Source organism: Coffea arabica, chromosome 9c (assembly GCF_036785885.1).
Source record: "Coffea arabica cultivar ET-39 chromosome 9c, Coffea Arabica ET-39 HiFi, whole genome shotgun sequence".
In the NCBI taxonomy this organism is placed as follows: Eukaryota; Viridiplantae; Streptophyta; class Magnoliopsida; order Gentianales; family Rubiaceae; genus Coffea; species Coffea arabica.
The window spans coordinates 43,281,028-43,295,071 of NC_092326.1; the positions used below are offsets into that span (position 1 = coordinate 43,281,028).

Consider the following 14,044-nt stretch of genomic DNA (forward strand, 5'->3'; position numbering starts at 1 on the left):
TCGAATCGTGTTTGACTTGATTAGCCAACGAATCAAATTGAAATGAACTCGATTCAAATATTTATTTAAGTAATTAGATTTATTTTTCAACTCTATGCTTGCTTGAGGTGAGAGAAGCGTTAATTTTATTTTATTTTAAAATGTAAGTAGAGACACTAGTAGGTTGGGTATGTTGCTTTTCAATATTTATTTTTCTTTTTATTTGTTTTCCTTTTGTTTTTATGTAAATTCTTCTTTTAGCATCATCAGGGGAAAGATTATATTATTGTTATGCACAAGACAAAAGTGTTTTAAAAAACAACTTTAAATTATTTTGTCATGCTCTCCCAGGGCTATTTGCAATTTGTCAATTGTTTTCTTTACTGCTTTGGTGAACCATTTACTTTGCAAGAAATATTGTTGAATACAAATATTACCTCGTGTCAAGAAAATAATGGCTAAAGACAGGTGATCCAAAATGGCCTCGGAAACTTTTTTAATTCTTTCTCTTCCTTATTCTAATAATCACTTATTTGGTGATGCAAAAAAGACGCAACGAATCTTCTGTCTCACACCCTGTGTCACTCTCTGTTTCACTTTTTATTATATTGCTATTTCTCCTTCATAAACATCATCATGTTTTAATGCCCTTTTTTGCACATATAACAAGAATGCATTTCGCATGTACAGTCATTTGGAACAGGGTTCAACTCATCCTGCAAATCTCTGCTGGGCTACAACAGCCTCAAGTTTTCTTGGTTTTCTGGAAAATTTGGAACTGGCACCTCTCCCTGCATCGGGTTTCTATGGTGGTGCAGCAATTTACTCATTCAACCAAAATTATGCACTTACCAAATGAAATATCTATGCATCATGAATTACAGACTGAACCTGGCTCAAAATCTTTATCTTAACATGAATGATATAAAATATGATCCCTATAAAGTACAAAACCACTATGCTTTCTGCTGCTGCTGCTGCTGCCCATAAATGCAGCAGAACATAATAGATCACAGGGCTCTGGTTTGCTGATAAGCGAATAAACGCAGAGGAAGATTTCAAAATATACACCATAGGAGGGCTCCTAATTGTTGCCAGGCGCCAGCTAAATACTCCCCGAGTGAAGCAGAACACATTTACTAGCGTAAGCCTTTCACGGTATCAGGGAGTAAATCCTGCATTCTCAGCTGAATGATTTCAAACTGCTCCTTCCATCCTTGAGGCTCTACAGAGAACCCGTGCAGGAAAGAATAGAAACCAGTCAGGGTTAACCAAACAAGTGAATAAACATATTAAAAGTTCTAAAGATATATATATTGATGGCGCACCAATCGCTTAAAAGATCTGTTTTGTGTAGCTTTCACTGCCTTCTCATACTCTGGTTTGGCACTATCCAAGGCCTGGGGCAGAACATATTCATGTTGTTACCACTTGGTTTACTCGTTCTTTTTCTAAGAATTTAAGAACTGAAACAGCAAAGTGCACAAAACAGAAAGTAGATTTAACAAACACCACATAAAAGAAGAACTAGAAATTATTTTACCTGTATTAGGGACTCTACCCGACGTCTCATCCGTGTATGCATGAAACCTTCTGAGCACTGTCAACAGAGAATTATTATGTAAAATTGAGTTCTCACGGTCAACAACTATAAAAATCAGTACACAGAAGTCAATCTATGAATCAAACCTACAGGAATTTATTGATGTTAAATACTGTATGAGTCAACTAAGAGTTCATCACTACCAAAGGACAAGCCACGTTGTCCAAAGGATATGAAAAAAGGTTCTCATTTGATGAAGCTTACACAATAAAATCATCAAAATTAGTTAAATGGCATCCAAATGGTTTCAGCTATAACTCTAATTCTTCCCCTGCTCCACAGAACAATGTGTCACCACCTCATCTAACCCCCACCCTCTACCCACTCCACAAAGAGAAACAGTACACCGACGTTTCATGTTAAAAGAATTCATATTTTGACTGAGATAGCTAGATGCTTGATACTCTCCATCAATGCATTTAGTCCAGACGTTTCACATCTTCTTCATTCATTTGCAGCCATTTTTCAGGAGTTCAGACACAAGGTTAACACCTTGTTTTACATTAAAAAACTGAGTACAAATACTTGACACTGCAAAACAAACTCGCAAAATTTTGGCTAAACAAAAAGGAAAACTGACAACACGAAGTACAACTTCTGCGAATGAAAAGTTTTCGCCTTAGTCAAGTGCATTCAACCTCAGGCATGAAAATTCTAAGTTACATTCCCCATGTTCAAATTGAGCAAAAATGTACATTGACAAGGGAAAGGGTTAAAAAAATGAGATTGTAAACAATCAGGCATCAGATTATGTACTGAGAGTCTTACCTTAACATGATAACTCACATATGCATGAAATGTTGATAGACTCCAAACGGTTCTATCCAATTTTCTGCCTTCCACATGACGAGGGAAAATTACTGCAGTGAGTTAAAAGTCAAAGTGGTCAAGGAGAAACTGGAAAATTTCTAATGGAGGAAACGACTGATGTAAAATTCTGCTGCTACCAAAACTAACAAATCCAGCATTTGATGATAATGCTTCTGGAGGAGCTCCCTTCAGTTCGGGGGGAGGAGATGGAGACCACGAACAAGGAGGGGCATTGTTGAGACCAGCAGTACGCCTAGCATCTACAAATTCCTGAAATATGACAAAAAGAACGCTGAAAAAACTACCCCTGCACTGGAAAAAGAAAACCAAACAATGCAAACTAAAGCAAGTTCACACAAAGATGAAGACAGTGCAATAAATTAGCCAGTTCAAGATAGAAACCAATCGTAGTATGTTCTCTTAATGGCAATTAAATGAAGTGTTTCAACTCGATCCAACTCTATTAGTTTCAAAGCCCCTATTGATTGCATCATCTCTGAAACTCAAAGAGCAAAAACAGATCAGAAACCAAATTTTGTGACCTCACATCCATATATCCACAGTTAAAGTGAAACGGTATAGAACTCAGAACTGCAACTTAATTTCCCAGGTCCTTTTTCCTTTATCATAAACAACCAACACCAAAAAAAATGCCCAACAGACTTCTAGCATTTCTTGGCACTTTTTCAAGCATTTTTGCTTACAAAAATGGAAACCAACTAAATAAGTACTTAGAATCCAGTCAAAAGTGTAACATTACCTTTAGGAAAGAAGTTGCCAGAAGAATATCTATAGAATCTTTGAATCTCATAGGAAATACCACAGTGACCTTTTCCACCTGCAGACAAGTGTACTAAAACATTCAGAACCCTAAATGCATACTTGACCCCAAAGAGTCACAGTGATTTTGAGAACTTGACTTATTACAAGTATTCCAAGCTAAGTGATGCAAGAAAAATGGTATTAGATCAGAAGGAAGAAACTCAATTGTATTTGAATATTAGAATGGAAGATAAGAAGAATAATCAACTAAAATAACTTTAGTAATAAGGCGCCATATGTGATTCTTAACATTTTGATTTCATTCCATACTTTATTGAGATTATTTCTTCAATCAGTTCTCTCAAGAACCAAAGTACTTGCAAAAATCAGCAATTTCACAAGGTTTTGCTATCAGTTCAGCCTAAATGAATCAAAGTGTGATTTCTTCCCTCGTGCTCCAGTACACAAATTAGTATCCATAATTAGCTTAGGGGATGAAATGACTTGCAAATACCTGGAAAAGACCAAAGTATATGCACTTCTACAATCATGGATATGAAAACCATTCACAGAGAAGATGGAATGAGGGTTATTCAGTCACAAGCCAACCAATGTTTATATTAGATAAGCTCAGATAAAATAGATTATCCAATCCAATAGAATTTTGCAAGAGAGTCAACAGAAGATGAACTCTATGACACATTTACCTGAGGGATGAGAAAAAAGGATTCCATGGGCCGATGCACCAGAGCAACAACCTTGTCAATGTCAGAAGCAACTGTCCTAGAAGCAAGCTGTTTAAGAAATACTCTTAACGGGGCACCCAATACCACTTCCCTCACAGATGCAATCTTCGTCAAAACCCCATGTTTATGCTCTGTAATAGTTCCAGGAAACACTTCAGAGAAAGACCACAAGAAGTATTATATGGATGGATTCTTTACTGCAGGAACTTGAGAATAAAACTGAGAGCAACAGCCTTGGAGGACAATTGAAGTGAAAACTGAGCTACTACAGTTGAAGCCACAAACACGCAAGCAAATGCAACTTGAGCTTATGGCAATTTATGTCCAATATCAGTAGCAAAGCATGTTTAGAGTTGTTTGTAGATGCTCAAAGAACTAATAAATCTAGATCATATAAAAGATGCTTAGAGAACTCTTAGAAACTTTAATACTGTAAAAATCATGCTCAGTTTGTACATATTTGACAATTCTAGGGAAGATAATTCAACAATGCATTATACCTTAACTAATTCCAAGCCAAAAGGATGACGGACTCTCAAAGCTTTACGTCATTTCATTAACTACCCAAAAAGCACCTAATTCCATGACCACATATTGTACCTAAAAAAGATCTTTGACTCAAGGACAAAGGACAAAAGAATACATACATCCAAAAATAACAATTGGGCAGTAACATGGTACAAATAACATGAAAAGCCCTTGTTTTTCAAAGACAAAAGCTAATAAAGCAAATAACCACAGATGAAGGCATCTGAGAAAAAATCCTATCTCTTTCAGCACAACCATGGCAAGATCATAATGACCTTAAAGAAAACGCGTTGAACCTTCATCTGGAGGAAGTTTTGACAAGTTCAATTTCAATGTGAGACTGAATCCATCTCTTGGAGGATCAAGAATTTGTGCAACCACTCCATATGCTGCTTTTATAGCTTCTATGGCACCTGGAGGTAGCCCACCAAAGGATACTGTTTCGGGAGGTGGTGGAGGTAAACTCACCGATAAAAAGAGAAGATTGGGATTTTTCATAGAGGCCTGAAAAATATTTTGGTCATCAAACATGTAAATTAATCATTCAGTAACACTTATTTGGGAGGAAGCATGTCAGCTGATCTGTATCTAAAGGCTGCCCATTTACCAAGAACTTGACTAAGATGCCAATAATACCTGAACATGGTAACGGACATCACTGAATTCAATCCAATGGGAATCCAGCTCAACTCCTTTGTCAAGACTGCAATCAAGCAGGTATGTTTTGTCAATTTTCATCATAAGATTAAAAGATTGGTCATCTACTTTTAATTAAATCCCCAAAGTATCATTGTCCGTAACAGGAAAGTTACAAATAGTTTATAACCAATCCATCAGTACATACAAAGAGATTAAATCATTATTCAAGTATTTGAAGAATCTTCCTTTAGTCCTTTTATTAAGAAATGAAGCATTTGAATCTCTTTACATTTATCATCAGTCATCAGTGGCACCCAGAAGTTAGTTTTCTGGAAAATCATATTATGGTTTGGTTGCATGCATGTTCTATCAAAGCCAGATATGAAGAAAAAGAAAATACTGCATAAGAAAAGATTGTGCTCTCCATGCCAAAGAAAGGATTACATTTTGGTGCATTTTCAAACCAAACGAGAACAACATCAGAGAGTAAAATGCTTTTGAAGGGTCAATGAGTTTCACAATCGCATAAATAATTTTGGCCACAGTTTCCAATACGAAATTATTATGACAATGCATAATTCAGAACATAGACGATATGATAATCAGTAGACATGTTGGTCTCAGAACAGCATTGACGTTTCATTGCCAGAAACAATATCTTGATTTAATCATCCATAGCATTTTGGTAACAACAAACAAATAATAGGTTCAACAACCTAAATGAATTCCCAGTCTTTAAAAGCTTGACAGAGGCTGATTGTTTCCTTCCCAACAGAAGCAAAGAGAAGGGAATAGTTTGATTGTGGTATCAAATGCTTGCAGCTTCTCCAAAGGCATGAACTTCAACAAAGAGCAATCAACGTTCTTAAAGAAAACATGTTACCAGCATCAGAGTCCCCATTTGGTAGCAAGTGCAGTTGGCCTTTTAATAATTTTTGTCATATCATTCACAAAATTCAGCTCATAAATTTGGAAATGACTAATATTTATACCGCCCTTTTGATTCTTGAGTGTAATAGATCTTTTGGTTGGTAAGGAAAAGGAAAATGCCAACTAAAATATAGGCAATACCACTTGAAGAAAACTTGAATAGTTCCAATCAGAACCTAAATATTCATAAAGCAATACCAAGTCTCATAACTTTAAATGTCTGCGACAGTAATATTTCAGCCACTATTTACCTAAAAGATAAACTTTATACCTATTCCCTTCATCCCATATCTAAGAAAAGCATAAACACGATAGTTTCCATGTCGATGAATTGAGGTTTTTCGACCCATTTCCAGGCGACATTAGCAAAACCCAAAAAAAAAAAAAAAGAAGAAGAAGAATCACCTGAGTGTTAAGCATCACAGCAAAATGCCCACTTTTTCTGGTTTAAACAACCTCAAACTACCCAAGTTTGAAGCTTTACAATTTGTCCTAACCATGAAAGCCATACAAAATGGCTTGGAAAAACGTACTTCATTTCTTGTACGCTTTCCTTTACCAAAGCCACGAAAAAAAGACCAACAAAACGAAAAGAACAAAACTTTATCGCAGTCACATAAAATTGAACAGTTGAATTTAACAGATACCATTCAAAATTGCTAAATAGACAAGAAAACAAAGACCCCAGAAGGAAAATTTTGAAGGGAAGCACAATTGGGAAGAGAAAAATGAGAGAGCGTACTTTTCAAGGCGAGTAGTCAAGATCTGTAAGAGATACTTGGAAGGGGACTGCAAGAGTATCATGGGTGGTAGTCTTGCAGTATTTTCTTTTCTGTCACCTTCAAATGCTGTTATTCTTGTTCCGGGAAACTGATGATTGTCAAGATCGTGGGTCTTATCAGGCTAAAGGAAATTCTTCTGGGAAGGATCCAGCGCCGTGTGATCTAAGATGAAGTACTTAAAACGCCCAGATTCCAGAGCTACCGTTTTAGACTGTTTATCCTAACTTTACCGCTTACTGTCTTTAATCAAATTACACCGGGCTCCCTCAAGTTCATTTCAATTACTTTTTGAGCTTCTTGCCCTTTTATAAAAGTTTTTGTATGTTATTAGTAATTATTGTTTTGTTGCAGTAATTAGTTACTGGACTCAATTTATGGATTTTTTTTTTAAACGTCTCATTAAGGTTTAGCTACAACATTCTTTTTTCTTTGTTTGAGTCTATTTGACAAGTAATGTGACTAAATCTTGACCATAGCATAATAGATGATAGATAAGACATAGTAAAATAATTTATTAAAAATAAAATAATACATTATCATTAATTTACATCAACTTTTATCTCATTAATTTTGCTAACAATAATAGTAATTGAGACCTTATACATCGAGGGATAATATGCTAACAGTAATAAAAAAAAACTAAGGGATAGTAGTTAAAACAAAAAGATACATTGTCATTAATTTTCATAACTTTTATCTCATTACTAGAGCAGGCAAAAAAGCGCAAAATCCAACAATCTGCCCAACCCGTTCATTAATTTAAAATGATGGGGTTGGATCAATTGGGTTATGGATTTTGTTGGATTGTGTAAGAAAGATCCAACCTATTCATTGGATTGATTGGGTTTTTTATGTAGGCACCCAATGCCCAACTTATTTGAAAGTAAATACACATATGCCCAATCACTTGCATTTTGACATGTGTTAATAATTCATTGACCAATTTGCATTTAAAATTCTCATATATATGTTTTCAATCAGTTTTTTAAATTTTTACTTAAAAGAAAAAAAGAAACTTGAAATAAAACTCATAGTTATTTTACTTTTATAACAATAGTTAAACTTGCTCAACTTTTATAATAATTTATTATGCCTTTTAAGAGTATGTTGTTTTCCTCCCCTTTTTTTTGTGGTTGTTCTTAGGTTGCTACCTATTTCTGTTTGTTAATATTTCGTGTACATAGAATAGAGTTTTAAATTTGTTCTAACTACATTCTTTTACTTTTCTCTAACTTGTTTTATTTCATCGTTAATAATTCCTCATCAATGTTATAATACAACAAATTATATGTCTATTACTTACATTTTCAAGCATAATATAATCTAGCATTCAATAATTTAAATACATAGAATATTACAACTTACAATAAAACATATATGAATAGTAAAAGTGTTAATAAGTTATGACAAAAAATAAGTTTCAATCAATTACTAGTATTAAAAAGTATAAAGTAAAACAAAATTTTTTAGCTAATCTATTTAAATGTACAATTTATTATCTAAAATTCACAATACAAGCAATATAAAATATTATTATATTTATGATGTATTTCTAAGGAACTTAAGAAGTGAGTAGGTGTTTGTGCATGTGAAAGTGTGTTAGTGTGTAAAAATATGAGTGTATTTGGATAGTAAATTATTTGAGATAATTTTGTAAAAAAAAAATAATACTGTAGCACTTTTTTAATATGATGTATATGAGATAAAAAGGTGATTGGAAAATGTGTTAATGATGCAAGCAAGTTAGCGTGTGTAAATAAAGTGTAAATAAGGTGTTATAATTTACAATACATTTATGCGTGTGAAAAAAATCTTTTTATCTGTTAAAATGTATGCGAGAAAGTTTATATATCAAAATGTATTAATTAATATGTTAGGTCATATTTGGGTCATGAGTTTGAGATGACCCAATAGGATACAATCTAAAATTAACCCAATCTAAAATTGAACGGGTTGGGTATAACCCATTTAAATGAAAATCCAATATAAACAACCCAACCCGCTCAATTGTCAGGTATACTCATTAATTTTGCGAAAGTAGTCATTGATTAAATTTAAATTGAATAACCTTGATACTTTAGAGTGCAAAATATCTAAAATTGAAATTTAAGGTACAAAATAAAATAGTGATACAATTTCAACGATGCAAAGTGAAATTAGGCTAATAAAATTATTAGAGTAACTTGTTTAATATAGATCATTTTTTTGTACGGGTGTTGAGATACTTGGAATATGAATTTCTATGTTTAAAGTATCAACTATCATCACCTCACCTAACACCATTTTGTTTCTTATGCTATATAGCCTTTATTATTAATAAAACAAGCATTTTTTGCTTTTTCTTTTTTTTCCAAGAAACACTTCCTTTCTTTTAGAGATAATATCCTTTTATTGTAACAATAACTATAATTTTTTTTCGACAAAATAGCATCATTGTCTTGTGAAAAGTATTGGTATGTCTTACATTTTTAAAAATTTATTGCAATACACAATGAATATTTGTTATTTTTTTGACATATATTTGGTAGTTTTATTTTATAGTAGCAAATTAACTAAGATAAACATGATGTAGCAACATATACAATCTAATTGCTGCAAAATGTAATATAATTTACCCAAGATAGATTCCACTTCTTCCTCCCTAAGTAACATGACAAAGTTTAAGGATAAACACCAAATAAAAAAAGGGATAATTTCAGAAACCTCCCCTGAGGTTTCTGACACTTTCACTGACATCCCCTGAGGTTCTCAAAATTTCACTTACCTCCCTTGCTTTTGATTTTGTGGTAACAATCCAGTCCAAATCAGATTAAAATATTATTTTCATGTGTGAGAAGGTATTTTTATTCCATAGCTACCCTTTGCAGAAGTTGTATTAGTAGAAGATTCAAAGAAGAATAAATGATTTGGACTAATTAGTAAAGTTGAGGGGGGGTAAGTGCAATACAAAAATTTGCATGCACCAGATGTGCCATGCAACAGTTATTTGGCAGATTTTGCAACGGCTAGCTGCAAATTGCAACGGCCAGAAGGTTTGTTGTTTCAGTAGCAATAGCATATAAAGCAAAGCAACTTAACTACCTCTGAGGTTTCAAGCTATTAACATTCTTTGCTACTAATTTGGAGTGATAACAAGTGCATTTGCTGTGCTACAATTAGAGCTCTGAGTAAAAAGTTTTAGCTGCAACCATGGCCTCTTCAAGCCATAGGGGAGAATCATGGAATTCACCTACATCTTTCTCCATTAAAAACAGGTTTTGCCGCTGTAATCGCAAAGCAACCGTAATGATATCAGAGAGTGAAAGGAATCCAGACAAGTTGTATTTCTATTGAGAAATTTCCAACTTTGTGATGAATTTTAAAAAAATTCTACAAAAGGGGTGATTTTGGGTTTAATTTCCGTCAGGGGGGTCTTCGCATTTGTGAATTTCACAAATGCGAGCTTACAAGAGCTCGCATTCGTGGAATGCGAGCTCTGGTTATTGAGCTCGCATTCCACGAATGCGAGCTCTTCTCAATTTTTTTTTTCCTTTTTTAAGAGCTAGGGAATTATTTCTAGGAAGCAAATGCGAGCTCTTATCTTTTTTATTTTGGTATTTTTTGAGAGGTAGGGAATTATTTGCAGAAATCTTCTAATTTTTGTTTTAAAAAATGTTGCAAATATTTAAAATTTTGCAAATAGCTCGCATTTGTTAAATTTGACCTGCAAAAATTGTATTTAACTTTTTTGTTAGATTTCGCATTTATAAGTATGACTTGTAGAAAATTAGATTCAAATTTAGATGTATTAGGGTTTTAAAAATATTATATAAGTGATAAAAATTTTATAAATTGTAAAAATAAAATCAAACTGCTTGGATAATTAAATGTTATATTTGCATAAAAAATAATACAATAATCATAATAATGATAATACAATAATATTGGTGTAATAAAACTGCCATTAATTTAAATATTTACTTATAATGCCCAAAGAGCCTAATTACCAATTTTTTCTTCTCGCGCTCAAATATAACATTAACCCGCATGCGAGCTAACCTTGAAATAGAAAAAACACAGAATCCCGCTTGCGGGTTTCAGGAGTATTCGGATATTCTCATATGCACCTATGCAAATCGAACCAACCGGATATCTTATCCGTATCCCATTTTTTTAAATAAAAATCTTATAAATTTGAAAAATAAAATCAAATTTAGATGTATTAGGGTTTTAAAAATATTATATAAATCAAGTTTCTATTATTGTTGTTAAGCTTAATTAATCATATCAGATGCCATTATGTAACTAAACGGTAGTAATTAACCCCAACTACTTGGGATATATCTGTAATTTTGGCCCTGATGACGTCAGAAAAGGGGCCCAATTTTTTATCAAGGGAGGTAAGTGAAATTTTGAGAACCTCAGGGGATGTCAGTGAAAGTGTCAGAAACCTCAGGGGAGGTTTCTGAAATTATCCCATAAAAAAAAAAACAACAGAGAAGTAATAAATAATTAATAAACCAATTTTTCAAAAAAAAAATTACTAAAAAAAATGAAAAAGCTCAAAGACTGATAAAACTGGTAAACCCAAAACCCTCTTGTTGTTTGCAGCCAAGTCCACGATGACTAAATTGAGATATTGGTCTTTGTAGGGGGCTCAATTGACAAAATGGTTTATGCTGCCTTTCCTTCTTACTCCTGTGAAATTCTACAAAAATCTTGGAGCCTATGGACTCCCTAAATCCATTTTTCTACCCTCCTGAATCATTTCTTGAAGATTTGGAATCACAGAGTCGAGCAAGTGATTTGTTAGGTTTGATGGAAGGCAGACGCATAAGAAGATTTGGGAGAGGCAGCCAAAGCAGTCGGACCCTTCTGCCACTTCGACTCACTCGCCTTACAAACGCTGTTTCTTGTTGGTATGCTCATCTCTCTCATATTAAAATCGATCAAAACCTTTCCTTGAATTTAAAAGAATTCTGGGTTGTGCTTGAATTCAATGGAATACAGGTACAGATGACAAATACTTGACAACTATGTGTAATACAGGTACTGCGACTTCAAAACATCTGTCTTGAATGAACCTCTATATCGATATGGTCGTCGTCATTCCAGGTTTGCCTTTTTATCACACACACACACAAAGAAGGAATTTGTCCAAGCTTTTTTTGTAAGGGAATCGTGAAAGACTAAACGTACATTGTTGAAAGATATGCTGCAGAACTGCTTGAGAGCTTTATTGCCTGCATCAGAAACTTATGTGGCAGATTGACTTAGTCACTTAAGATTTTTTTTTTCCTTTTTTCCATTTATACGAACTTTGAAATTTTTTTTTGGAGACAAGATTGTTTTTTTACCTTTGCTTATTTATTTACAATCGTTTCTGTTTTAGGTGTTTGAGAGTTTGGTTTTCGGTGGGCCTCGGGTTTAGTCTTACTGCATTGCTTGGAGTAATTTTGGTTAGTCACTGCGCCAGAAATTTTGTCACTATGGAATTGGTCCGTGGAAGTCATGAAAAACGTAAAAAGGACTGCTATCGTAAAGATGACATGAAATGGTGCTTCCTGGTACTATATCAAATTCTGTGATATGCAAATGACTTGATTTTCTTGTTTTCTGTGTGTTGTGAGGCAGATTCTTCTATGGGAATTTGGAGGAGCTATCCATCTGTATAAAGGGAATGATGGGATGATCAGTCTTTTCAACGGATCATTATTTGGGTTTTCCTCTTCGGTTAGTGTTCAAGTGTGCCATGTCATTCAAGTTAGCTAGGCATCCATGAAATTTACTGATAAGTTTTTGTTAGGACCAGCCCCAAGGAAAGATTCACTTTTAATAAAATGATCTAGATCTTATAGCTGTGCAGCTGCTTGTATCTTCTGTGCTGGTACCTAGCTTTATGGAATTTGTCTATTTCTGCAGTTCTTGGTTCCTGATTTAGTACGTTAATGAATAACATTTGGGGTTTTGACTCACTATAAATACAACTTTGGTAATGGAATATTCTAGCAGCCTATTGCTGTCTGATACATTGCTGTTGGTTAAGTTGTTTTTGGATCTATAGTAGCATTGGTGCCCAAAACTATTACTGAGAACCCTATTGTTTTCTTGTTTGTCTAGCTATTTCTATCCTTTATTGTACATTAATTTAGTTAGATGCATCTTGTTATTCTTCACTATTAGGGCAAGGTGATAATAGTCTCCTGCTTTTACTAAAGATTTGGGCTTTTTGTAAATACACTGGTTTCTAGACTTACTGAGATCTTCTTCATAGAGTTGGACACCTGAAATCATCTTTCAACATTGAGTATCCAAACCAACATGATTGATATCCTCAATTTTCTTTATGTCTTCTGTGTCTGTGTATTAGAAATGCAACAGTTCATTTCTAATTCTATAAGAACCATAGACTCCATGTTATTTATAATGTGCAGCTAAAATTGATTAAAACCTGTTATCAAACAACTTATGTTCAACGTGCTTCCTTGTTCTTTTCGTAGCGTTTTAGATAAATGATCTGTATTCAAGCTAATTCTGAAAACTTTTTGCTAAATGAACAGAATGCAGACAACCAAAAGGTCAAATGTTCAACTTGTTTTTTCCAGTTTGAGCTGGAAATGTTGTGGTTAATTAAATAGTCCAATAGTAGAATAGTTCGTGTGGGGAGTTCGTTTTGATAGATGAATAGATCCATTAATCTGTGCTTATAGCAAAGAAAAAGTAAACATATAAGTGAAACAGATTTTATTTCACTAACTAAAATTTGTATTGTCCTCAAGCTATTTCATTTCATTATCTCTATTTGTTGAGTAAGCTAAGCTTATCTTTTTGTATAATAATGGTTGAGTTGAACAAAAGCTTTAGCTAAAATAGATGAGATCTAAATGATTAAAGCTGGGCTTCTGCTTAAATACAACTGTATGAACACTGTTTGTATGTATTCAGCTCTTAATTTATTTAAATAATTCCAAATCACTTTTGGACATATACACCTGATTTGTAGACCAACTACCACATTTTCAACAAGCATTTTGAGACTAATTTATTTTGCCTGTCAGTTTCAGATTTTGAAAGCATTTTAATATTGTGTTTTTTCTGCAGATTTCCGGTCTAATCATGTCACTTCCTGATATTGGATACATCTTTCTGTCCTCCATTCTGTCTGTATTCATTCATGAAGTTGGGCATGCTCTTGCTGCTGCAAGGTTAAGATGTTCTTCACTCTTTTCTGTGGGTCAATGTGATATCATGCATGATGTTGCCTATATATTTTGTTTGATTCAATG

At 33.7% G+C, this 14,044-nt stretch overlaps 2 protein-coding genes across 3 annotated transcripts; one reads left to right on the forward strand and one right to left on the reverse strand.

The window, feature by feature from the left end:
• Positions 1–800: 800 nt before the first annotated feature.
• Positions 801–6,966, reverse strand: LOC140014358 (actin-related protein 2/3 complex subunit 2A-like). The gene is made up of 10 exons (XM_072065116.1): positions 6,740–6,966; positions 5,065–5,131; positions 4,725–4,932; positions 3,862–4,031; positions 3,153–3,230; positions 2,530–2,662; positions 2,351–2,442; positions 1,523–1,579; positions 1,308–1,379; positions 801–1,204 (listed from the first exon to the last, which is right to left on the reverse strand). The coding sequence occupies exons 1-10, from the start codon at positions 6,799–6,801 to the stop codon at positions 1,163–1,165; spliced, it is 981 nt and encodes a 326-aa protein (XP_071921217.1). The 5' UTR covers positions 6,802–6,966; the 3' UTR covers positions 801–1,162.
• Positions 6,967–11,339: 4,373 nt separating this feature from the next.
• On the forward strand, positions 11,340–14,022 carry LOC140014351 (uncharacterized). Of its 2 annotated transcripts, XR_011821098.1 has the most exons (5): positions 11,340–11,677; positions 11,769–11,873; positions 12,151–12,217; positions 12,393–12,491; positions 13,860–14,022. XR_011821098.1 is itself a non-coding variant. In XM_072065099.1 (3 exons), the coding sequence occupies exons 1-3, from the start codon at positions 11,487–11,489 to the stop codon at positions 12,344–12,346; spliced, it is 453 nt and encodes a 150-aa protein (XP_071921200.1). In that variant the 5' UTR covers positions 11,344–11,486; the 3' UTR covers positions 12,347–12,354. The 2 variants fall into 2 exon arrangements, 1 of the variants encoding a protein (XP_071921200.1); XM_072065099.1 differs by lacking the exons at positions 12,393–12,491; positions 13,860–14,022 and having other exon boundaries at positions 11,344–11,677; positions 11,808–11,873; positions 12,151–12,354.
• Positions 14,023–14,044: the final 22 nt, after the last annotated feature.

What these genes read in the sequence shown, in the direction of transcription:
- LOC140014358 (XM_072065116.1), bottom strand. Translation starts at nt 6,801, where the DNA reads ATGATACTCTTGCAGTCCCCTTCCAAGTATCTCTTACAGATCTTGACT. An exon ending in CCTTTTTTCTCATCCCTCAG is followed by an intron (nt 3,231 to 3,861) that starts GTAAATGTGTCA and finishes ACTTGTCTGCAG; the next exon opens with GTGGAAAAGGTCACTGTGGT. An exon ending in TGCTGGATTTGTTAGTTTTG is followed by an intron (nt 2,443 to 2,529) that starts GTAGCAGCAGAA and finishes AACTCACTGCAG; the next exon opens with TAATTTTCCCTCGTCATGTG.
- LOC140014351 (XM_072065099.1), top strand. Translation starts at nt 11,487, where the DNA reads ATGGACTCCCTAAATCCATTTTTCTACCCTCCTGAATCATTTCTTGAA. An exon ending in ACAAACGCTGTTTCTTGTTG is followed by an intron (nt 11,678 to 11,807) that starts GTATGCTCATCT and finishes TGTGTAATACAG; the next exon opens with GTACTGCGACTTCAAAACAT. An exon ending in TATGGTCGTCGTCATTCCAG is followed by an intron (nt 11,874 to 12,150) that starts GTTTGCCTTTTT and finishes TTTCTGTTTTAG; the next exon opens with GTGTTTGAGAGTTTGGTTTT.